The sequence below is a fragment of the Panthera tigris genome, chromosome B3 (genome assembly GCF_018350195.1).
Source record: "Panthera tigris isolate Pti1 chromosome B3, P.tigris_Pti1_mat1.1, whole genome shotgun sequence".
In the NCBI taxonomy this organism is placed as follows: domain Eukaryota; kingdom Metazoa; phylum Chordata; class Mammalia; order Carnivora; family Felidae; genus Panthera; species Panthera tigris.
This window is the reverse complement of record NC_056665.1, coordinates 18,866,824-18,893,070: the sequence shown is the minus strand read 5'-3', so window position 1 is coordinate 18,893,070 and position 26,247 is coordinate 18,866,824. Positions and strand designations below refer to the sequence as shown.

General features: G+C 39.1%; 1 protein-coding gene across 10 annotated transcripts; it reads left to right on the top strand.

Moving 5' to 3' along the window:
• Positions 1-202: 202 nt before the first annotated feature.
• LINS1 (lines homolog 1) lies at positions 203-23,026 on the top strand. Of its 10 annotated transcripts, none has more exons than XM_042988203.1 (10): positions 203-318; positions 1,073-1,108; positions 11,942-12,106; positions 14,225-14,725; positions 14,835-14,924; positions 15,775-15,916; positions 16,798-17,388; positions 19,027-19,198; positions 19,933-20,028; positions 21,040-23,026. In XM_042988203.1, exons 4-10 carry the CDS (start codon positions 14,303-14,305, stop codon positions 21,920-21,922), a joined length of 2,397 nt encoding a protein of 798 aa, XP_042844137.1. In that variant the 5' UTR covers positions 203-318; positions 1,073-1,108; positions 11,942-12,106; positions 14,225-14,302; the 3' UTR covers positions 21,923-23,026. The 10 variants fall into 10 exon arrangements, with proteins under 10 accessions (XP_042844137.1, XP_042844136.1, XP_042844140.1 ...); XM_042988202.1 differs by having other exon boundaries at positions 203-660; XM_042988206.1 differs by lacking the exon at positions 1,073-1,108.
• The last annotated feature ends 3,221 nt before the right edge of the window (positions 23,027-26,247 follow it).

Below are 26,247 nucleotides of genomic sequence, written 5' to 3'. Positions count from 1 at the left end.
CCCCACCCCTTGCCTGCCGTAAAGCCATCTGCGCATTCGCGACAGTTAGAGGAGGCGTGCCGATCGAGGCTGGGACTCGTCTCGGATTGGCCTCACTCATTTCCCCCTCGGCTTCCCCACTGTGGCTTCCGATGCTCCGCCCCTGGCGGAGGGACTCGAAGCCGTTGCTAAGAGACACTGTACGCCGAACGGGACATCTGCGCATGCGGAAGGAGAAACTAGCTTATACTTTCCGCGAAGTACGGTGGCCTGGAGGGCGCTTTTGTGGGTTAGGATGGTGGTGGCCAGGCTGAGTCTCCCAAGCCAGATCCCTGGCAGGTAACTGGGAGCGGCCGCGGAGCTCGGCGGCGGGGGAGGAATGTGTGCCGCCGACTGAAAGGCAGGTCAGAGGGTCTAAGACTGGGGTGGCAGCAGTCCGCAGGAAGCGAGGAGAGAGGCACCCTGTGTCGCCGCCCCTCCTCAGCGCTTTTCAGAGGCGGGTGTCGGGTCTGTGGCTCGTCTTTCGGTCCCCGAGGCCCCTTTACCGACCAGGCTGGGCTTGCCTCGCCCGGAGAGGAGAAGAGGACTCTCTTTGGAACGGTGGTAACGCTGCAAGAGCTTTCCTGCGAGGATAGCGACCCTCACGGATTTCTGACAATGGAGGGGAAAGGAGAATGGAAAGTAATGCGAGATGGACGGGTTTATTGAGTGCGTGTATTCGTTTAGAAAGTGATAACTGGCTAGACACGGTTCTAGCCGGTAGGGAGACAACAGTGAACAAGAGAGGTGCGATCACCTGTCCTCGTGGAGCTTTCGCTTTAAAATAGGAGACAGATAAACACAAAATTATCACAAAGGGATAGGTTATATAAAGTGAAGCAAATAGTGGGATCGAGTTTGACTAGGATGTGATGACTATCTTAGATAAGTAGTCAGGAAAGGTCTCTGAGGAAGTGATATTTGAGCTGAGATCTGAATGAGGAGGGGCCAACCGTGCCAAGATCTGGGGCGATGGGTTGGGGATAATTTTGAAGGCAGGTGGAATCAACAGTGCAAAGGCTCTGATGCTGGAATAATCTTTGCTGTTTAACAGCAACCGCAAGAAAGAAGACCCTCGTACTTGAGCAGAGTGAGTAAAAGGGAGAATGATTGGTAGTAAGGTTGGGGGTGTGGGAAAAACTGCGGATCTTTGCAGGACATTGTAAGCCATGTAGGGAAATCACAATATCTTATTTATTTTTTGAAAAAATCCCTGACTGCTCAGGGGGAAAGACTGTAGCTGAGAGCGGGGTTACTGCAAATCTGGAAGGCTATTAGAGTAATCTAAACAAGCATTGACATTATTTTAAACTGAGCCATCTGATATACCAAACATTTGGCTACCACCAATGTCTACATAGAAAGGCCTGTCTGATTATATAAAGGAAGTAATTTAATATGCCAATTACTTTTAAGTAATAAGATAAATTAAGATGTTGTGTGGCCGGCGGGGGTCGCTGCAAACACTTTGAATTTGCACGCGCCCCCCGCCCCACGTTGTCTTCTACACTATTCTTCATTCTGGAGTACATGTTTTGGTGCTTTCCTCATGAGCTACATACTGGCTTATGTAAGCAAGCACCTCAGTCCTGCCCAGGGAAGCCCATAGTCAAAGTGTGGGTAAACCAAACTAGAAAATATTTATAGACCATGCAGTGAGATAAATAGTGTAGTATAGGCTGAGGGAGCACTTGGCACGGCCCCCTAATCCTGAGTTGGATATGTGAAAGCCTTCCCCTGGACTGCAGGTTTCCACATTAAAGGTTGAACGTGGGAGGGAGAAGGTTGAATGTGATTTAGTCAGAAGGTGCCAGGCAAAGCTTGGGAACCCTTAAAGTGCATGGTTTTTGAGGACCTTAGAGAAATCCTGTAGCTTAGTTTGTGGGGCAGAAAGTTGAAGGGATTCCAAGAGGCAGATCTTGAAGGACCTCTGAGCCCTGTCCAGGGGTTTGGACTTTTTCCTAAGGAAGGTGGAGGGGTTTTTCAGAGGAAAGTGGGTGTGATGTGGGCTAAGAAACAACCACGTAGCAAAAAATCTGTTAGTTTGTGGGGGGCAGAAGTATTGTACTGCAATAGTGGCCGTGAAAATGGAGAGAATTGGGGTGAGGAAGGGTTCCAGGAAGATGTCTGAGTTTCTAGCTTGGTTGACTCGGAGATACACCTAAAGTGAGATGTAAGAGAAAACAAGTTTGAGGGACCTTAGAAGTTGAGCTGAATTTATGCTAAAGGTGCCTGTGGGACCTCCAAGTGCAACTCTCTGATAGCGTTTTGAGTCTGGAACCCAAAACTCTCTGGGCATACTTGGGTATAGCACCCAGAAGACAGTTAGACCCTAACTGGATTCTGGAGTTGTTAGCATCGAGATAATAATTGAAGACATTCAGAATCCATGAAATTGCTCTAAGAGAGAGGCTATAGAGGACTGAACACTTAAAGATGCCAACTGTTTTTCTATTTTATTGAGAAATAATCGGCATACACGATTGTGTCTGTTTAAGGCATATGGCATGATGGTGTGATTTTTATAAATTGTGAAACGGTTGCCGCAGAAGGTACAGCTAACACCCATCTTCTCATATAGATACAATAAAAAGAAATGAAAGAAAAAAAGGAAAAAAATGTTTTTCTGGTGATGAAAACTCTGACGACTTACTCTCTTAGCAACTTTCCTGTATGTCGTACAGCAGTGTTAGCAATAGTCGTCATGGTGTACCTTACATCCCTAGTATTTATTGAACTTATAATTGGAAGTTTGTATCTTTTGGCCACCTTCCTTGAATTCCCCTCCGCGGCATCGTCTGCCTTTGTAACCACAAGTCTTATCTCTTTCTCTATGAGTTTGGAGTTGTTTTTTGTTTCGATTCCACATATAAGTGAGATTATACAGTATTTTTCTTAGCATAATGCCTCCAAGGTCCTTGCGTGTTATTGCAAATGGATTTCCTCATTGTTTATGGCAGAATAATTTGCCATTGTATGTATATTACACAACTTTTTCATCCATTAATGGACACTTAGGTCACGTCCATGTCCTAGCTATTTAAATAATGTTGTTAGGAACATGAGGGTGCAGATGTGTTTTCAGGTTGGTTTTTTTTGATGCTTTTGGATATATTCCCAGAAGTGGAATTTTTGCATCATATGGTAGTTCTGTTATTAATTTTTTAAGGATCCTCCATACTGCTTTCCATATTCCAGAGTGGTTGCACCAATTTACATTCAATGTAATTTACATTTACACCAATTTACATTACAATGGTGCACAAAGATTCCCTTTTCTCCACCTCTTGCCAGCATTTGTTAACTCTTTTTCATGATGGCAATTCTTAACAGGTGTGAAGTAATATCTCATTTTTGTAGTTTTAATTTGCATTTCCCTGAGTGGTGAGGTTGAGCATCTTTTCACGTACCTGTTGGCCTTTTGTATATTTTCCTTGGAAAAATGTCTATTTAGCTCTTTTGCCCATTTTTATTTTTTTTAATTATTTATTTTTATTATTTTTTATTTTTTAATTTATGTCCAAGTTAGTTAACATATAGTGCAATAATGATTTCAGGAGTAGAATCCAGTGATTCATCCCCTACATATAACATCCAGTGCTCATCCCAACAAGTGTCCTCCTTAATGCCCCTTGCCCATTTAGCCATCCCCCCACCCACAACCCCTCCAGCAACCCTCTGTTCTCTATATTTAAGAGTCTCTTATGTTTTGTCCCCCTCCCTGTTTTTATATTCTTTTTGCTTCCCTTCCCCTATGTTCATCTGTTTTGTATCTTAAATTCCACATATGAGTGTAGTCATAATGATATTTGTCTTTCTCTGACTAACTTTGCTTAGCATAATACCCTCTAGTTCCATCCACATTGCTGCAAATGGCAAGATTTCATTCTTTTTGATTGTCAAATAATACTCCGTTGTGTATATACACCATATCTTCTTTATCCATTCATCTGTTGGTGTGCATTTGGACTCTTTCCATACTTTGGCTATTGTCGATAGTGCTGCTATAAACATTGGGGTGCATGTGTCTCTTTGAAACAGCACACCTATATCCCTTGGATAAATACCTAGTAGTGCAATTTCTGGGTTGTAGGGTAGTTCTATTTTTAGTTTTTTGAGGAACCTCCATACTGTTTTCCAGAGTGGCTACACCAGTTTGCATTCCCACCAGCAGCGCAAAAGTGTTCCTCTTTCTTCACATCTTTGCCAACATCTGTTGTTGCCTGAGTTGTTAATTTTAGCCATTCTGACTGGTGTGAGATGGTATCTGACTGTGGTTTTGATTTGTATTTCCCTGATGATGAGTGATGTTGAGCATTTTTTCATGTGTCTGTTAACCATCTGGGTGTCTTCTCTTGAAAAGTGTCTATTCTCATGTCTTTTGCCCATTTCTTCATTGGATTATTTGTTTTTTGGGTTTGAGAAGTTCTTTGTAGATTTTGGATACTAACCCTTTATCTGGTATGTCATTTGTAAATGTCTTCTCCCATTCTATTGGTTGCCTTTTAGTTTTGCTGATTGTTTCCTTTGCTGTGCAGAAGGTTTTTATCTTGATGAAGTCCCAATAGTTCATTTTTGCTTTTTGTTTTGTTTCCTTTGCCCATTTTTAAATTGGATTATTTGTGGTTTTTTGGTTGAGTTGTACGAGTTCGTTATGTATTTTGGACATCAGATGTACGGTTTGCAAATATTTTTTTCCATCCTGTAGGTTTTCTTTTCACTTTACTGATGATTTATTCAGCTGTGCAGAAGCTTGTTAGTTGGACATAGTTCCACTTGTTTATTTTGTTGCTTGTGCTTTAGCAGTCATCCAAAAAATTACCAACACCCATGTCAAGGAGCTTTATTCCTGTGTTTTCTTATAGGAGTTTCATGCTTTCAGGTCTTATATCTAAGTCTTTAATTCATTTTGGGTTAATTTTTGTGAGTGTAAGATATGGATCCAATTTGATTCTTTTACATGTGAATATCCAATTATCTCAGCACTATTTATTGAAAAGACTGTCTTGTCCATTGAATATTCTTGAATCCATGGTTAGATATTAGTTGGCTGTATATGTGGGGATTTATTTCAGGGCTCTCAATTCTGTTTTATTGGTCTGATTGTTTTCATGCCAGTTTTGATGGCTATAGCTTTATGGTGTAGCTTGAAATCAGGAACTGTAATGTCTCTTGCTTTGTTCTTTCTTAGGATTTTTTCTGGCTTTTGGGGGTCTTTAGTGGTTCTGTGTAAATTTTAGGAGTGTTTTTTCTACTTCTATAAAAAAAATACCATTGGAATCTTAATAGGGGTGGCATTGAATCTATAGATGACTTTTAGTAGTATTGACATTTTGACAATATTAATTCTTCTAATACGTGAACATGAGATACCTTTCCATGTATTTTGTCTCTGAATTCTTTTATCAGTGCATTGTGGTTTTCAGAGATCTTTCACCTCCTTAGTTACATTCATTCCTAAATGTTTTTGTTTGTTTATTTTTGGTGCTATTACATGTGGGATCAATTACTTTATTTCTTTTTCAGAAAACTTGTTGTTACTGTAACAAAATGCTACTCATTCTCATATTTAATTTTGTATCTTGCAGCTTCACTGAATTCTTTGATTAGATCCAACATTTTTTTGGTTGAGTCTTTAGGATTTCCTTTATGTCAAGTCATGTCATCTGCAAATAGAGATAGTTTTAACTTCTTCCTTTCTAATTCTGATACTTTAATTTAATTTTCTTGCCTGATTGCTCTACCTAGGACTTCCAATATTGGAGAATACTGGGGCATGGAGAAAGATGAAGAGTAGAACTAGGAGGGCAAAGCACATGACATGCTGTTGGAAGATATCCCTTCTGCGTCCATCTTTTATAGGGGAGGGAGGTCCTCTTGAAATCACAGTTCACCAGCTATGTTCCTTTTGTCTTCCAGGCCTTGTCAATGCCTTAGCCACCCTCCTCAGCCTCCCCTGACTTTGGCATCACCCTTGAACTTTCTGTAGACTCTAACTAGACTCATTTTATTTGTTTGTTCGTTCATTTGTTTGTTTAGACATAATGATTGCTGTCTTAGTTGGGACAGAAACCAGAATCATGGAAGGATAGCCTTTGTTTAGAAGTCTCAACTTCTGCCTTTAGAATCACAGCATCTTCATTAATGGAGCAATGTCGATTCAGTGACCTGTGGAGCTATGATCAGATTTGAACTTGCTGTTGCATTTGGCCAAAGCCCAGTTTTGAGTTTTTCAGTCAATTGACAAACTATAATAGCTTTTCATATAAAGAAAAGCATTTTTTCATTATAACAATGACCATGAAAGTAATTATTTTTCTGTATTCTGAATTTAAATATATAGGTTATCTAAAGAAAATCCTAAAGAGATAGTGGCACCTTTTTTGTTGTTGTTTTTATTTTCTGCATACAAAAAAGGATTAAATTACTAGCAGCTTGGTTTTTTATAATTTTGAAATTGGGTGATGGCAGAATGTTTTCTAATGAATAGACTGTGCACTTAAAATTTCTACCTATTTTTTACTTAGGAATATTAAAAAAGTTTTTTTAATGTTTATTTTTGAGAGAGAGAGAGAGAGCGAGAGAGACAGAGCATGAGCAGGGGACAGGCAGAGAGAGAAGGAGACACAGAATCCATAGCAGGCTCCAGGCTCTGAGCTGTCAGCATAGCCCAACAACATGGGGCTCAATCCCACGAATGGCAAGATCATGACTTGAGCTGAAGTCAGATGCTTGACCGACTGAGCCACCCAGGCGCCCCTTACTTAGGAATATTTTTTAAGAAAATACTTTTTAGGGGCGCCTGGGTGGCTCAGTCAGCTAGGCATCCGACTTCTGCTCAGGTCATGATCTCACAGTTCCTGAGTTCGAGCCCCACATCAGGCTCTATGCTGACACTTCAGAACCTGGGGTCTGCTTCAGATTCTGTGTCTCCCTTTCTCTCTAACCCTCCCCTGCTTGCAGTCTGTATCTCTCCCAATAACAAATAATAAACAAAAAAAATTTTTTTAAATACTTTTTAGCATTTTAAAATGCCATTCTGCTTAGTTTTCACTCTAGGAATTTTCAGAATCAAAGTTCTAATATCTTTATATTTAGATAAAGTTGATATTAATGAAATTCTATGCATATTAATGCTTGGGATCAGAAGGCTGATGTCTGTAGCTGAAATCATTATATTTTCTTCTTCTTCTTCTTCTTCTTTTTTTTTTTTTTTTTTTTTTAGGTAGGCTTCATGCTCAGCTTGGAGCACAACATGGGGCTTGAACTCATGACACTGAGATCAAGACCTGAGCTTAGATCAAGAGTTGGATGCTTAACTGACTGAGCCACCTAGGTGCCCCTGAAATTATGATATTTTTAATTGAATTGTTAATTTTGAGAAATTGTAGATTCACATGCAAGTGTAAGAAATAATACAGAGAGAGACTGTGTACCCTTTGCCTAGTTTTCCAATGGTAGCATCTTTCACAACTATCGTACAGTATCAGAAGCTAGATACACTGACATTAGTACAATCACTGATCTTGTTCAGATTTCCTGTTTTACCTCTGTTCATTTATCTGTATGTATAATTAGTCCTATGCAATTTTATCACATACAGCAGGTTAGTGTTGCTCTCACCAGTTCCATGGTCATAAGGATCCCTTGTGTTGGCCTGTATAATCCTACTGCTAAGCGGGAGGGGCCCTCCCTAACCACTGGCAACCACTAATCTCTTCTCCATCTCTCTAATTTTGTCATTTCAAGAGTAGAGCCGTACAATATGCAACCTTCTGAGATTGGCTTTTTTCTCTTGGCTTAATTACGTAAGAGCTATCCAAATTATTATATTTATCAATAGTTCTTTCCTTATTGCTGTGTAGTGTTCCAGTATGGTATGGATGTACCACAGGACAACCATTCATCTATTGAAGAACATCTGGGTTATCTCCAGTTTTTGGCTATTATAAATGAACCTGCTGTGAACTTTCATGTACAGGTTTTTGTGTGAATGTAAGTCTTCATTTTGTTGGAATAAATGACCAGGTGTGTAATTATTAGGTCATATAGTAGTTGCATGTTTAGTTTCTTATTTTGTTTTAAAGATCTTTTATTTTAGAGCATGTTTAGGTTCACAGCAAAACTGATCAGAAAGTACAGAGATTTCCTGTATACATACCTCCTGCCCCTCACACGTGCATAGCCCTTCCCTGCATTATCAACACCCCCCCCATCAGAGTGGTACATTTGTTACAATTGATGAACCTACTTCCCAAGTCCATAGTTCACACTAGGGTTCACTCTTGGTAGCGTACATCCTCTGTGTTTGGGCAAAGATACAATGATACGTATCTACCATGATAGGATCATACAGAGTATTTTCACTGCCCTAATAGGGATGCTCCCCTATTCATCCCTTCCCTCCACCCCAACCCCTGGCAACCACTGATTTTTTTACTGTCTCCATAGCTTTACTTTTTCCAGAATGTCTTATAGTTGGAATCATACAATATATAGCCTTTCACATTGATTTTTTTTTTACTTAATACTATGCATTGAAAGTTCCTTTGTGTCTTTTCATGGCTCAATAGCTCTTCCTTTTTAGGACTGAATAAGATTCGATTGTCTGAATGTACCGCAGTTTCTTTATTCATTCACCCACTGAAGGATATCTTAATTGCTTCCAAGTTTTGGAAATTTTGAACAAAGCTGCTGTGGACACTTGGGTGCAGGTGTTTGTGTTGACATAAGTTTTCAGCTCCTTCAAGTAAATACCAAGGAGCACAACTGGTGGAACATATGGTTAAGAGTATGTTAGCTTTTTAAAGAGACTCTACTAGACTGTTTTCCAGAGTGACTGTACCATTTCATAATCTCACCAGCACCATAAGAGTGGTCTGGTTCTCCATGTCCTCTCCAGAATTTGGTGTCACTAATTTTTATTTCAGTTATAATGATACTGGTATTTAATGTGATTTTAATTTATATTTCCCCAGTGGCTGATGTGGTTGAACATCTTTTTAAGCACTTATTTGCCATCTGTATATCCTCTTCAGGGAAAGGTTTGTTCATGTCTCTTGCCCATTTTCTAATTATTATTATCTTTTAAAATACTGAGTTTTGACAATTCTTTATAGATTTTTAGATACTAGCGCCATGTTGGATATGTGAGTAGCCAATATTTTCTCTCCGTCAATAGCTTGTCTTTTCATACTCTTAATAGGGTCTTTCACAGGGCATAAGTTTTTAATTTTGTTGAGGTCTGGTTTATCAATTTCTGTTTTTATAGACTGTACTTTTGGAGCCAAGTTTAAGAACTTTATGCCTAACCTTGAATCCCAAATATTTTTCTCCTATTTTTTTTCTTTTTTCCTAAAGTCTTATTTAAGTCTTAAGCCCATGATCCATTTTGAGTTAGTTTTTGTGAAGAGTTGAAACTATTTTAAGTGAAGTAAAATCAAGGTCTTAATTACTCATATTTATACTGCCTTTAACTGTTGATGGGCTCATGTTGATGTATGATGTGTGGATACTTTGGCTTTTCATCTTGGGTTTGATGTATCTTCTGAAAGTAATTTAATATAAAAATTCAATCAAATGGATGTCCTGATTAGCGTTTTAACCTTTGGTTGCTGAGTGTCTTTTGAAAAAAGTAATCTTGGTTTGCGTTGGGAAGTTGTTTGGTAATTGACCTTGAGTTTAGATTTTGTGCAGCATGTGAAAATCATTCTAAGAATAGGTATTCTGCTTTACAGTATTACGGGAGAAAATCTAGAGAGTGTTGAAGATTAGTCTGTGTGAATTTTTACTCACAAAGTTTTCGCTTTGGAAGTTTATTAGAGCTCCTCTGTTCATCCATTGTCCTGAGGCTTGGAGCATCAGACAAATTTGAGGAGGACCCCAGGCTTTCAAATCAGACTTTGTCAGTTCAAATCCTGACTCTGCCACTTAACTCTTTAACTTTATCTCTCCTTGCCTTAATTTACTTATTTGTAAAATGGGTATGATAATTATCCACCTCATAAATCTGTTGTGAAACTATCACTCACTTAGATCAGTGTCTGGTACATAGTAGGCACTCAGTAAACTTTAACAATTATTATTCCCAAAGCATCGACTTTATGTGAAGATGAGTGGGAATATATTGTTTTTTATATTAAGACAAACACAGTTTATTAGGAATAGAATACACAATTCAAATCATTTATAGCACTTCAACAGTAAAAGAGAGACTGGAGGCAAATTTTATGCTTATACTAGGTATTCACTTAGGCAGTCTGGTGGTGGAGTTCATTCTCCTCTGCCAAGAGGCCTTTTCTGAAAAAAACTCTTTGAAAGACACTACCCATTTACTGTCCCAAACAGACCTTTCCTAATATTTGTTTCCTTCTCAAGCTAGACATATTTCTCATGTATATCTAGCATGGCTTGCTCAAAAGCTTGTCTGAGGGGTACGCCTTCCTCCAGCCCAGGCTGGTAATGAGCTTGAGATGTACCAACCTTGGAACGACACTTCAAGGGGAAAAAGTGTGGTTGGTCAAATCCCCTAGTTCGTTTTTGCAGGATTTGTCCTTTCATGTAATACTATAATTCCTTTCACAAAAAAAGCTATCATTCTCCATAGGCTGCTCACAGACGTTTGTTTCAGTGCAGGTTTCTTTGGCCAGCATCAGTACTTGAAAAGACATTGTCATGAGGAAAGATTGATGCTTAGTCACAGAAGAACCAGCCTAGCATCTGTCCTCTTCATTCATTTGTTGCGTATGAAGGGAAGGAAAAATTCTTCCTCCATCCTTCAAGCTTCAAGGCCTTCCAGCAGGACTAAGAATTAAATTTATATGAGATGGATTAACAGAAAAAAAGTTTTATGATGTGTGCACAGAGGCCCAATAATGACCGGGACGCCTAAAGAAATGACCAAGATAAGCGGTTTTTATAGTTTTTAGACAAAGAGACAATAAATCTGTGAGGAAGTAACAGGACAGAGAAAACTTAACTTTGGGAGCTTTTATTAGTAAGGAATTCTAAAGAGAATTTGGGCTGGGGGAATAAATTAGTAAAAAGTCACAAGGGTTGTTATACAGCCTTCTTGGCTCTAAATTCCCTATCTCTAGAGGTAAGGGTATCTCTGCCTCCTGATACAGGGAGGACTCCTCTCATGGGAGATTTATTTCCTGCTTTGGCAGGGACAGCGGAGGAGGGTCTGAGCGTTCTTGACAGGCCATCTCTTAAGTAACTTTTATTTGAAATAATCAATGTGCCAAAGTGGCACCTTTCAGGGCAGCCTGTCCTTGGCCCTGCTACACCTGCCTGGCATGTGTGGGCACCCGTTGATGCTTTTGTTTTTTCCTCTGTCTATAAAGAGTCATTTTGAAAATGTCTCTCCTTAATTGAAAGTTTATAACTTTTAGATCTGATTTCTCGCGACCACGCTTACCAGAGAACCTGGGTCCCACTATGACAGAAAATAGCCCATATCCCCCCCGAAATGCTCACTTGCTCATTTGTTTGTTTATTTATTCATTTACTGGTATCCACTTCAGTTTTGAGTGCTGAAATGGCCCTTTTCCTAGGTCAAAAATGGTTGATTAGCAGCAGTCTTATTCTCATTCATGGTAAAAATTCAAGAACTTATAAGATATATAGAAATATTATTGGAAGCGTTTTTACTGTTGTAGCATTGAAATAAAAATAATTTCTTTTGTGGCTAAAAATTATAATACACTCACACATGTGCTATTAGTTAAAACCTAAAATAGTCTATTGTCATAGGATATTTGACATACAAAAGTGTCAGTAGTTTATGTCAACTTAAGTAAAAGATGTTATTGGTTTTATTGGGAAGAAATGTTACTGTCATAACTAAAATATAAAGTAAAATAAGTACAATGGAAATGGACTTTGAAGTAGAATATGAAAACTAGTTTCTGATTTGTGGCAGACGGAACTCACCAGACAATTAAGAAGATAAGTTTATTCAGGCTATTGCAAAAGGGAGAATGTTCATTAATAGAATACCTCTCAAAGAAGAAGGAGAGAATGTGAGTTTTTATGAAACAAGGGAATCAATGAGGAAGCATGGAGGGGAGTCCTATCTGGGAATGTGGTGAGCACTTTCTTCTAACATTAACCATTTTTGCTTTCTGGGAGCACAGTGTTCAGGGTAACAGATAACACTGAACTTTGTCAGATAGAACAAAGTTACCGATAATTACTTACATTTCCAAATGATGTGGGATGTATGTCACAGTTTGAAAAGAGGATTCAGAGAAACTTAACCAAAGTTTCACTCATAACTTTACATTAAAATTTACAGGTTTCTTAATACTTACAGGGCAAAAACAAGGCAGTTCATCTTGGCGGAGGAGAGGGTAGGAATCAGGAGTTGAAATGCCCTAGAAGCTAAGCCAGGGAAAGAAACCTGTAGTGAGGGAGGTTTAAAGACCAGGCAGGGGCAAATCAGTGGGCCATACTGTAGAAGTGAGACCAACCCAAAGTAAGTGACAGGACTCCTAGTAGGTTTCCTCCAGGGATGACTGAGGTTAAAGATGGGCAGGGCATTTATAAATGGGCCAGAGTAGATGAGGCAAGGCCCTGGAGTTTATTAAAGGGTAGATTGTCAGACAACAAAATCATCACCAGTACACAATGAACTTTATTTGCAATTGTATTTAACTTGTTAACTAATGAAAGAACTAGGCAAATGACACAACTGGCCTAAAGAGGAAAAGTTAAAGAGCCACATGAGTTTATATGGAGTAAGAAATGTGGAAATAAATTTACAAATAGAAAGCATAATTGGCTTTTCCCACCGATTGGGGAGGTTGCCCCTCCCCAGACAATTATTTACATGATTTGGGGGTTCCCCCTTCCCCCACCCCCACCCACCCCCCCCCCCCGTTTTAGTGGGGTTTTTTTTTTACATTCTTTTTTTTCCCTGTTATTCTCAAGTTAGTTAACATACAGTGTAGTCTTATATTTGCATGTTGTAAGATAACAATTATTTGCATTGCTATCAGTAATCTACAATTTACAAAGGTGTGAAATAGCTCAAAGGCTATGAAAGGACTGAGTCCCAGAGGATCAGATAATTTCCTGAGGCTCAGCATTCCATTGGATTTTCAGTAATCTCTAGTTTCTGCCAAGATCCTAAATTTTTCCTCATCATCTTGCTCTTTAGTAACTACATTAATACTCCTATTACTCATAATATTTTCTGTTCTATTCATCTATCAGTGATTGTCCATATTCCCTGCTTTATAAGCCATGCCTGACCCCTTCTTCCCACTCTTGCTGGTCTCCATTGTGTCAGAGTCAGGGACACCCGAATGTCTAAAGTTGTATCCAGCTACAAGTACAGAGTGCTCCCGTTTGGATTACTTTTGCTTATTAACATCTTGTTTTTTCCTTGGGATGGCATTTTTAAATTTTTTATTAAATGTTGAAAGCGGTGACTAAGGATCTTTATATTATCACTAAATTGAAGTTGGGAATTAATCATCATAACCACAATAGTTTGACCACATAACTATCTAACTAGGTTTTCATCTGTACATTGAAGGTAAAGTGTTTTTTTCTTAGTTTATTTATTTTTGAGAGAGAGAGAGAGAGAGAGAGAGAGAGAGAATCCCAAGCAGGCTCCACACTGTCAGCACAGAGCCCGATATGGGGCCCGATCCCACGAAACATGGGATCATGATCTGAGTGAGCCAAGATCAAGAGTTGGACACATAACCAACTGAGCCACCCAGGCGCCCCTGAGATGAAGGTTAATGAATTGGAATTGAGCCCCATGGGTCTCAGCCTGAGTGGGTTTGCCCCCAAAGGAGGTGCTATAGGCATCTAGTGGGTAGAGGCCAAGAATGCTGCTATGCCGCCTACAAGGCACAGGCCAGCTTCCCCATAACAAAATTATCCAGTCCCGAGTGTCAGTGCCAAGGCTGAGAAGCCCTTGTGGCCCACTGAAAAATGTTAGAGGGAAGGTGAAGTTTCTGCTCCGATAAAATTAAAAATAATTTTATGGCCTTAAATCTTATAGAAAGCATGCATTTCGTTTTTATGGTCTTAAAATAATGTTCTTATTACCAGTTTTCCATTTTAGAAATTAAGCAGTCGTCCTTACCTTTAACTTGAGAGACTAATGATTAAGTGGAAACAGATGCCTTTCCCTTGTACTACGATGTATATAACACTTGTAATTTAAAAATTATTTTTCCTATTTTAGGTTTCACCGAAGAACCCTCTGAGAGATTCATCGCATTTCTAAGATTAATATTTACAGTTTGGAGTCGTCAGCTTTCTCATGAGATGTGTTTTGGCAGCCAAAATGAAAGCTTTTTTTGAAGTGTTAGAACAATTCTACAAGAAGGTACTTCTGGGAGCCACACTTGAAAATGAGAGCCAGGAATACATCTTTTATCTCAACCCAGCAGTTTTAGCTCGGGATTGCTCCACAGCCGCTTCTCCAGAATGCTTGAACCGCCATGGTGTCCAAGGCAGGCACCAGCCACCCAGCACCACGTTGGGTACCATTTCCGTAGTGTCTGTGTGTTTGAAGAGACACTCTCCGACATGCAGTGCCCGAGAAATCATGCTCCTTCAGTTAACAGTAATCAAAGTGATGATAACCAGAATATTGTCTGTTGAAACGGACTTCCACGCAAAGGAAAAATACAGAGATATAATTACAATTCTTTTAAAATCCTCTGACATCGATTCAACCTTAGTAAGCCAGTTGTTTTTTGTGGATTTTTTTTTCTTTAGATGCAGATTTTTAGGACAAAAGTTTTGACAACATTTGGCAATAGTGGATAAACTTATTTGTTTTCCCATAGACCTGTATGTTCCAAAACTCGGATAAATTGTTATGTCACATGGCTGCCAAGTGCCTTGCACTACTTCTGTATTTCCAAATGAGAGAAGAGGTAAGATAAGTAATCAAATTATGTTACTTCTTTTATAGTTTCTTTAAAATTGTTCTTTGGCCCTCGATTTTCCCCTTCAGATGTTTGTACCAATAAAATGTTTGCTCACCTAAGAACACATAAATCCACAAAAGTGTAAGAATGGAGTAATATAATAGTGACTTATATCAAAGATTAGAGTCTTAAATATGTTGTAAACCATTATAAATCCGATTCTTCACCTCAAGGATGGGTTTCAAGTCAGTCCATAACTTTCTTCAGCTTCTCAGAGGAGCAGGTAGGCCTGCTTCCTTGTCTCCAAAGAAAGATTTAGGAACCCCTGCTGAAGACCAAGACCATTTTTACAGGTTTAACATAAATAAATTCTAAGAATGGTCCTCAGCATAATATTAAAAAAAAAAAAAATACAAACAAACAGCATCAGATTTTTCTCTTATCTCAGAATTCGTTAATAAATGTAAGCACCTACTGATTTATTTTAGCTATAATTCCTTGTTGTTTTCTCAACATTTTTTTCCTAAATACAAAAAGGTGGTATTTGTAGTAGAAAATCTGGAAAATGGGAGAAAGTGTAAAGAACAAAATAACCACACGTTAACCACACATTATCCTACCACCTAGAAGTAATCACTGCTAATATTTTCATGTTCACTGTTGAGCTTTTATTTCTATGGCATATTGAATTTTTTAAAGAATATTAGGATATTTGTGTCCTTGTTTTCCAAATACTCTGCTTTCTTTTTTTCCCCCAAGGGAATAAGAAATGTTATATGAAGTTGTATATAATAGGTAATTTGTAATTATAAAGAAAGTTTTATGTTATAACTTTACTTTTTGTTTTTTGTCGTAGATAGCATTAAGTAATTCCTGGATTGCTTTTTGCAAGACAAATCTTTCTGAATACCCTGAAAATGAGAAAGCAGTGTACTGCCTCTGGACCCTTACTTTTATAATAAAGGAAATCTTTAAAGACACATGTTCACAAAAAACAGGTACAAATTATGGTCCCCCATAAATGCCATTCCTTTGCTCCCAAGGGGTGTGATGTTTATAATGAAGATTAAAATTTATTTTACAGCATCTGATCTGTCCTCATGTATGAAAAACTAAAGACTCTCCCTCCAAATTTTTTGACTGAAGATACCTTTTTAAAATAAAACATAAGACAAAAATTAAACCTCTTTATTATTATATATCCCTTTCATAGTCTGATGCTATTGATATTTGTAAAAAGGATAATTAACCATGATTATTAGCTTTTATTCTTTTGTTTGTTCATTTGTTTCAAGTTTTTATTTAAATCCTAGTTAGTTAAGAAATAGTGTAATATTGGCTTCAGGAGTAGAATTCAGGATTCATCACTTACATACAACACCCAGTGCTCATCCCAGCAAGTGCCCAGCTGAATCCCCAGTACCCATGTAGCCCATCCCCCTGGCCACCTCTCTCCCAGTAACCCTCAGTTTGTTCTCTGTAGTTAAGAGTCTGTTTTTTGGTTTGCCTTTTCTTTTCTTTTTTCCCCTGTGTTCATCTGTTCTGCTTCTTAAATTCCACATACAAGTACAATCCTGTGTATTTGTCTTTCTCTGACTGACTTATTTCGCTTAGCATAATTCACTCTAGCTCCATCCACATCATTGCAAATGGCAAGATTTCTTTTTGATGGCTGGGTAGTATTCCATTGTGTATAAAATCCTCCTCTTCTTAAATTAGCCGTTATCCTATGTATCTTCACTTGTTCACATGAGTGAAATAATCCAAATCCATTTTTCATCGTGTAAAGTGATAGTATTTATAAAAATTGAATTGTAAATTGTGTTTTAAGAAGCCTTTGTTTTTCTTGTTGTTAATATTACTGTTTTTATCATTGCAGAAATTTTAAAGCAGTTCCTGACTCTTTTTGACACTGCTTTTGAAGTTTTTTACAATTCCTTATTTTCTCAGCATTTTGAAAGCTGCCAAGATACCTCTAAAATAATAAATAGCTTGATATGTTCCCTGGAATTGCTTGAACTTCTTATAGCTTCCAGAGTCCATCTGAAGCTACATTTCACTTGCCAGAGGATTTTATTTTTGAAACCCTCTTGTGTGCTAGGTGTTATTACCTGGCCTGTTCAGGCTTTTGTCAAAAGGAGGTTCATCATATTCATCAAAAAGTGCCTTCTCTGGAAAGTGGGTGAAGATCTGTGTCGGGGATCTGGCCCTGCCCTGATGCCACCAGATCAGCATTTAGGTGTAGACATGTTGGCTTTAGCTGATGCTGTTTTGCAAGCTGTGGATTTGGGCTTATTGAGGACATTGTCTGTCCATGGAAAACCTCCCTTCTTCGGTGGAGATGAAGTTCAACCTGCACATGAGCGTGTCCCTGGTCCAGATCATGTAATCCTCAGAGCAGCAAGCCTACTTATCATTAAATCCTTAGAAATCAAGTTTCAAAACTGTGCTTCAGCAAATGAAATGAAAGGTAATTCTCTGAATTCCTTTTGTGTGCAAAGTGATGAGTAATTGTTTAGTGATATAAAATAATTCATAATTATCAAATCTTAGGACTATAACTTCACTAATCTACATGTTATCATAGTTATAATTTATTAAGTTTTCTTTTAAAACAAGAATTAGAATTCCCTTAAGAAACATGTCAACTTTGGGGCACCTGGGTGGCTCAGTCAGTTAAGTATCTAATCTCCACTCAGGTCATGATCTCACAATTCATGAGTTCGAGCCCCCATTGACAGTGCAGAGCCTGTTTGGGATTGTGTCTCTCTTCCTCTCTCTCTCTGCCTCTCTCTCTCTTTTAAATAAGCTTTTAAAAAAAGAAGAAACAAGTCAACTTTTTGTGGGCTAAACTGAATTCATATAGTATAATTAATGACAAAAGTTAAAAAGGTGTTATTGAGTCGCCTCAAGGCAGGTGATATAAGTCTGTTCAGTTAAGATATTTGTACTATTTCATTCATATTCTGCTTCATAAAATTGGGGTAACTACTAATGTAGATAATGGATAACTAGGAAATGAATTGAAACTAACATGTGAGAAGTTACACTGATTAAGAAATTGTTGCATATAGGGGCACCTGGGTGACTCACTCGGTTAAGCGTCTGACTTCGGCTCAGGTCATGATATCATGGTTTGTGAGTTCGAGCCCCATGTCAAGCTCTGTGCTGACAGCTCAGAGCCTGGAGCCTGCTTCGGATTGTGTGTCTCTCTCTCTGCCCCTCCCCCACTCATGCTGTCTCTCTCTCTCTCTCTCTCTCTCTCTCATAAATAAACTTAAAAAAAATAAAAAGAAATTGTTACATATAATATTCAGGATCTTAACTCCAAAGACTTCTGTTTAAAGTAGAATATTTAATTTAGGTGTTGGGGAAGACATGTCCTCCATTTCATGTGATAAAAAGGAATAGTAGATGTCTCTAAACAAGCAACATATAGTTTTACTGAAAGGTTTGAATTGTAAGCCGTGACTTCCCTGCGTTGCTTTGAATGGATACCATTTACGGTGTAATTACCACATCCTAAATACCGTCCTCACCCTGTGCAGTTATAATTTACAACACTAGGTGGCGTATGTTCTACAAGTCAGAGTTTTAAATTGCGGTTACAACTTCCCAAAACTTTTTCGGTTTTTGTGCTTGATAGTAGTCTTTCTTTTAATACTTTAAATATTTAAACAAAATTTTTTCCTGTTATTTTGGAGGCAAAATGATTTTTTCTTGGTTGCATTGTTGCTTCTAGTAACAGACAGCTGCAGCTTCGGGCGAAGTGATTTCTTTTGTCTGCTACTCCTTCATTTGTATGTTTCTAGCAAGAATTCATGTAACTCTTGCTTCTCAGAGAGCATCCATTATTTGGCACTTGCGGCAAGTAGATGATCTGGTTGTACATTTTAATTGTATCTTCTTGAATGAGTCACTTCTTTTTCTCTGATGTTCAGTTTCCTAATTTGCAAAAGAGAGCTCATCCCTCACAGGATTTTTGAAAAGTGTGCATTATGATGATAATGCATGTTGGAATACTTGAAATGCTATAGTTTTCTATATAGCAAGATATAAATGCATTCCTGAGCTGTTGCCTGCTCTTTGAAATTTGCATTTTTTGAAGTTGGTTTACAGAATTTCATGGCTGAGTTACTGACCTTCTTAAAGCCTCACCTTCAGCCCTCCCTTCAGCCACACAACGCATGTGAGTGGATCTCCAGGGTCTTCATAGAACAAGACGATGACATGGTGGAAGCTGCCAGAGCATCATTGGGCATCTACCTAACGTTGATCAGGCCAGTAGATTTTAAAGTAATGGTAGTAACTACATGCCAGGAAAGCAGAAAACATTTTTAATAATGTGCTGGACATACTGTTTACTTTCCATCATTAAGGGGGGAAAAAAAAAATCCGTAACAATCTTGTGGTTTCCTTATAAGTTCCAATTCCTTTCTTTAACCCTGCCCTACATGAAAATGAGATTACATTTGAGTTCTCATTATGAAAACTTGGCTGGGTAGGCAGATCTAAGGCAGTAGAACCAGACCAGGGGGCTGGAAAACTCGGGTTCTGGTTACGCTTCATCAGTTTTACCTGTGCGATCAGGAGTACGTTAGTACCATTGTCCGAACCTTAATTTAATCGATGTTCAAAAATGCTTTTCACCCCCAAGACTAACTTTCCCATAATGAGCTTCTAGGACTTTCACCTTTTTAAAGGTGAGTAAAACGTGTAAGTAACCAAAGCAGCAGCTCGAAATTTTCATTTTAGTATACAGTTGCACTGAGGCTGATACCAACCTGATGCAAATATGTGAAATTGGTCATGAAGTTTTGTTAGTGATGACATGGTTTCCGCTGATCCTGTTTCTGCTTTAGTAAAGCAGCTGCACATGGGGTCATATCATCCCGTGGCAAATAGCTGTAATCGGCTACGGAGTTAATAACTGATGACCTTTTACACTATTTCTGCTCTGCTTTATTAAAGTCCTAAAGTATTTGCCTTATTTCCATTTCTTTCTTGGCTTCAGAGAAAGGGATTTCTTACTAATGACCAACGGCACAGTGTCACGCTGCCAGTTTCTGACTTGTATTATGGCCCTGCTGGCAGTGGCTGCCTTCAGACTGTAAGTGTTTGGGGCCAATTTTCAAAAGGTTCTAATCAAGAACACAAAATTCCTGCATGTGATTTGAGTTAGGCTCCAAAACGGTGAGACACAAATTCAATCTGAAAACACACATGCCTATTAAAATAGATCTTAGTTGTGCTCAAAGCTGACTTCTTACTCCTCAGGAAGGAGGAAACCTCTGAATTAAATTTCTAACTTTCTTAATTTCACTATGTCCAGAGAGGCATGTGCTCATGCCCTACGTATTTTTCCTAATGTAGTTGTATCTGTTAAGATTGTTTGGTTGTAAAAGGACCAACACAAACTGGTCTAAGCAAAAAAAAAAAAAAAAAAAAAAAAAAAGAATTTATTAGCTCAAAATTAGAAATTCCAGGGGGTCATGTTGGCATCAGACGTCACCGTATACACAGGGATATAGTCACGTCATTGATCATCGTTCTTCTTCTCTGCACTCATTCTCAGGCAGGGCTGCCGGCAGTGCCCAGCTGACACCATCCTTACAGTTCCAATCTTTAATAGCTCTAGCAAAAGTCCCAGCGGGGGGATCTGATTAGCCTGCTTGGGTCACAGATTCATCTAAGGAAGCAGTCATTGTAGCCAGGAGCATGAGGCACTCTGACTGGCGGTCTGGGTCACGTACCCATCCTTATTGAGGAGACCTTGGAAGGAAAGGAAGGAGGTCAGTCTCCAGCCCCCACCTTACTCCATGCAATTAGTTACCTGTAGGCGTGAGGAACTCTGATGTCAAGACAGGAAGACAGAGGACTTTTTTTGGCAGACAATAACTAGTACTGCCAAGGTCCCTGAATTTTACTTATTTTATTGACTTGGGTTATTATATAGAGTTTGTAGAGGAAGAGATTGTTTTGATGTTTTTTTCTTTGAAGATAATGCATAGATTAAAAAGTAATCCGATAGGTGAATTTGTGGTATGTGAATTGTATCTGTTAAAACTGTTATTTTTGTAAAAAGTCATTAATCTGAAGTCTCTGTTGCCTTTATTTTCAGAGAGTGTAAAGCTGCTGAAAGCTTGACCCAAGAAAAAGAAACGTGCAACCATCACACACATGAATATGGCTATAATCCACACTGCATCTTCTTATTCTTACTAAAAAATATAGGATTTGATGCTTCAGTTCTTCTTGACTTTTTGATTTCATCGGAAACCTGTTTCCTTGAATATTTTGTTAAATATTTAAAGTTACTACAAAAAGACTGGACTGACTTTTTCACGATCTGCAAGTATTTTGATGTAACCAAATCTAAAGACAACATAAATATCTGTGCTTGTAGCCCCTCACTTATCCAAGACACGAGCAGCAACCAAACAGAACTGAGACCTTCGGCTGCTCTTGGTAATCACAGAAATGCCCGTGCTTCCGGCTCCTGGGTTTCTGATGCCTCTTCCAAACCTCTGAACCAGCTTGTGATGCCCAAGGAGACCCCCGCCACGCTCCTGGCTGATAGCCCATCTCCCCCACGAGCTTCTCAAAGTCTGGTAGATTATGACAGCTCTGATGATTCTGAGGTAGAAGGCACAGACCAGCGTTCAGCAAACACTAAACAAGTATCTTTACACCAAGAAGCAGTGAAGAAATTTCAGGACACAGTTGGAACAAGTGGGGAAGAAAAAGAAGTGAGCCTCCAGCCTCAGTCAAGGCCTCTGGTTCCCAAACAGTCTAATATTCTCTTCCCCGTTGATTGGGATACAGTCCCGAATAACGTCTCTGAAGTGGGACTGTCTTCCAAAACACTGAAGTGCTTTGAGGAACTACAAGGTGCTGTTTACCGCTTGCAGAAGAAAAATCTTTTCCCGTATAATCCCACAGCACTTTTAAAGTTGTTAAAACGTATCGGGGCGATATATAATGAGAGTATGAACGCCTTGTAAAACGGTAGCACTTTATTTCCAGGAGCTGTTTTTCCCTAATGTAAATTGTGCCTTAATGAGATAATAGTAAAAAAATAACAAACAAAAAACCAAAACACCCTCACAAGCATTCTCTAAATCAAGTCTATCTTTTTGTCCTTTCGAAGTAACCTAGTGACTGACAAATATACATCAAATGCCAAGTCACCTGATAAATCACTTGAAATTTACAGGGTTCAAATTTGGGTTGGTCATTTTGTTAGGTTGCTAGGGCTGCTGTAACAAATTACCACAAAACTTGGTGGTCCAAACAACAGAAATCTATTCTCTCATAGTTCTGGAGACTAGAAGTCCATAATCAAGGAGTCAACAGGGCCATGCTTTCTCTCAAGGCTCTAGGGAAGAACCTTCCCCGCCCCTTCCTATCTTATGGCGATTGCTGGCACTCCGTGGTATTCTTCAGCCTGGAGCTGTGTCCCTCCAGTCTCTTCCTCTGTTGTCACATGAGGTTTTCCCTGTATGTGTCTATCCAGTTTCCCTCTTACAAGGACACCGATCATTGGATTAGGGTCTGCTGTCGTGTAGTATGGGCTTATCTTACTACATCAGCAAAGACCCTATTTCCAGATAAGGTCACAGTCACAGGTTCTGGCTAGATGTGAGTTTTGGGAATGACACTATTTAATCCAGTGTTATTTGTTATTTCCCTCCGAGGTATTTACATGTTGTAATATGATACATAAGAACTTAAAATCTCAGTGACTATTTCTGTATATGTAGGTGTATGGTCTGTTCTGTGAAAAGGAGTCTATTCTTTAAAACACATTTTTCAATCACTAGATAATACTTCTATTTAAAATCGTTGTAAGGTGCCCCTGGTGCCTCAGTCGGCTAAGCATCCAACTTGATTTCAGCTCAGATCATGATCTCACAGTCATGAGATAGAGCCCTGTATCAGGCTTAGTAGTCATTCAGGTGGAAGTGGAAAGATCAGTGGAACTAAAAAGAGGACTGCTAACTGAGACAGCAATGAGATGCTAATGTTAACCAAATAGAAGTGCAGAGGTCAAGGGGTGCCTGGGTGGCTCAGTTGGTTTCACCCCAGGTCATGATCTCATGGTTCGTGAGTTTCAGCCCCACTTCGGGCCCCATGCTGTCCATGTGGAGCCTGCTTGGATTCTCTCTCTCTGCCTCTCCCCTGCTTACACTCTCTTTCTCTCTCAAAATAAATAAATTAAAAAAAAAAAAAGAAAGAAATGCAGAAGTCAGCAAGTTTGCTAACAGTTGGCATACATTGGGGCAGTTTCTGCATAATTTAAAAAGCATATTAAAGAATGTGTATTCAAAGATGTACGATGCACATTGTAAAAAAAAGCAGAAATACCTGGTTAAATAACATATATACTCTATAGAAAACTTTATACTTGTGGAAACAATGGGCTATATCCATGTTTACAGAGATGAAGTATCTGCAGGAAAAAACAAGTGAATATATAGGGCTCCCATCTGTTTAAGAAAAGAAGGAGACAGGAGTAATGCACCTATACATTTATATATGCTTTTGTGTGTACAAAACCTTTATATAAGAAAGTCCTAACTGATTGCCTCGGAAAACCAATCAGAAGATTTGGCTTCTCGTTGTATATCTTTTTTTACTCTTTTATTTGTTTTTAACTGGGTGCATAGTTTTATTTTTGTTGTTTTAGTGAAAGTAACCTTTTATTTAAGAAAAGCAGAAAACAAACTGGATTCTTTATGCTCCTAACGGTACATACATGTTGAATGCCTTAAAAGACATGCTTATACTATTGTGGTTTTGACCTAACAGTGTTTCTCTATAAAGTTAATATGGAACCATCAGCCCCTTGTTAGACCTAAAATGAGGGAAGAGGCCATCTTCTACGTATACTGAGTGTTGGTATTTCAGTCTCTGACCTTTGGGTGTAAGTCAATTTGTCACACACTCATGAAGTCCTATTAGTGGTCAAGGTGACGGATGTTGGCTATCCTTGGCCATTCAGAGTATCCAAGAGCCCTTCTGAGTTAGCCCATAAATGAAGACCAAACTAGTGATGCTTGGCGTGATGAGTTCCCAGCCTGTAGCTCCACCTCTTTAAGTGAACACATAATGTGTCTCCAAGTAAGCACAAAGTATCATGAGTCTAATTTATTTTTTTAACTAGAAATATTAACAGATATAGCAAGTTCCACATATAAGTGTACGGCTTGATAGATTTTCATAAACAGCATACCTGTGGAACCAGTAACGACATCAAGAAACTACTGGCACCCCAGGAGTCCTGCTGGGATCCCCTCCTGGTCACTGTCCACTTGTAACCATCCCAAATTGCGGCAACATAGACTAATTTTGCCTGGTTTTGTTTTTTATAAAGGGAATCATTAAGTATGTGTTCTTTTATGGCTGGCCTCTTGAACATTATTTGGAAATGTGTTCAAATTTGGTTTTTAAATAATTGCCAATGAAGCGCCTTTCAGCTATTATTAGTAACAAAATACCTTTAACCCCTCAAAATTGTCTTGGCATTCCCAGCATGCTAGGATGGTGAAATTGACAAACTGGTTGAAACAAAATACAGACTCAAACAGGTTATGCAGGGCCTTGTGCAATTGGCCCCAACCTGCTTCTCCAGCCTCACCTGTCGGGTCTCCCCCCACCCACTGTCTTAGCAGCACAACCTTTTGTCGTACATAATTGTTCATCAAGCCCCATCTTAAATGTCGGGTCTGTGAAGCCTTCCCCTACTGTTCTCAACCATTAGATCTTAACATGCTTCGTATTCTCTTCACTGTGCTCTTTCCTGTATTGTAGGGTTTGTCCCATTATATTTTAATCCTTAGTCAGTCTTCATTTGCCAAGCTCCTTTTACATAGTCGTTTGTGGATAGCATCATGTCTGTGCCATTATATGTCCCACAAATGCTGACTAAATGGGATAGAGCCCTCTCCAAGGACTTGATAATCTCCTGGAGGAGACAGGTGTGCAGAGGCTTTCCTTTAACACTCACATGGCACTTCCTATGCCAGCCACTGTTTTAAGGGCTCTAATAATACTCGCCATTATGTTGGAGGGCAGGTACTATTATAATCCTTGTGTTGCTGATGAGATAAGTAACTTGGCCAAGATCACCCAACTGGTAAAGTGGCAGAGCCCAGAGAATGGATCGAGGCAGTTTGGTTCCAATGTCCTCATACTGTTCTCCACGATCTCATGCTAGAAAGGGATATTGGGGTCAGATCATCCACGACCTTCGGGGCTATGCTAAGGAGTTTTAATTGTTTTATAGGCAATGGAGAGCTATTGAGGTTTTTGAGTAAATGACTGGTTTTGTGTTTGAAAAAAAAAAAAAAAAAGGTGACTTCCATAGCAATATAGTAGCTAGGCGGACAAGCAGCAAGATTAGAAAGAGTCCTGCAGGAGTCCCACTGGAGTCAAGGGCAGTGGAAATGGCAATGAGGCAGCAAGTCCTGGCTGAATGCCTGCATCCAGCTCTCTCTCTCCAGAGACCCACGACAACAAGAGTAAAGAGGCAATGAGACACAAGGACTGACTGAGCAAACCTTAGAAAACCAAATTCTTGGCTGCAATGGAGAAAGTTGAGCATCCTGATTACCGGGTGAATCTCCCTGAAGACAGGAGTATCGAGCATTGCACTGTGTGCCAGGGGATGGTTGATTGAAAGCCTATTTGAGAATTGCCTCTAGACCCTCTGTCCAATTTCGTGTAGCTAAACCATTGTGCTCTCTCTCAGGTATGTAAGAGGCTTATTTCCCAGAGAGAGTGAAACGGGGACTTTGGACTAGGGAACACCAGGCACAGCTGAGGATAGGCATATCACACTGAAAATGGGATTAAGTAGACACACTGAAAGTTGAGAACCTCTGTTGTCCCCGGCCTTCTCCGCCACAAGACCAGATACCACTTTTCTGAGGAATCTGACCAACCCGAGAAAAAAGACCTAAAGCTATATGGGAAGGTTCCCCAAAGAAATTTCTCACCAAGTCACCCTACTCTGAAGCCCACAGTCACAAACCTCACCCAAATGCATAGACCTTCTGATGGGCATGTTCAACTCTTAAGTATGAGTGAACAGCCAAGGATCATCAGGCATTTGGGGAAAGTCTCTAACATGGAAGAGAGGCCAAAACAAACTAGACAGATTAAGCTGTTAGGAAGTTAATCTATGAATATCCTCAGAGATAAATGGTTATAGAGGATATTACACTTAAATTTTTTTTCATATAAATGAATAATATGATAGAAATGAGGGGTGCCTGAGTGGCCCAGTTGGTTAAGCATCCGACTCTTGGTTTCAGCCCAGGTCATA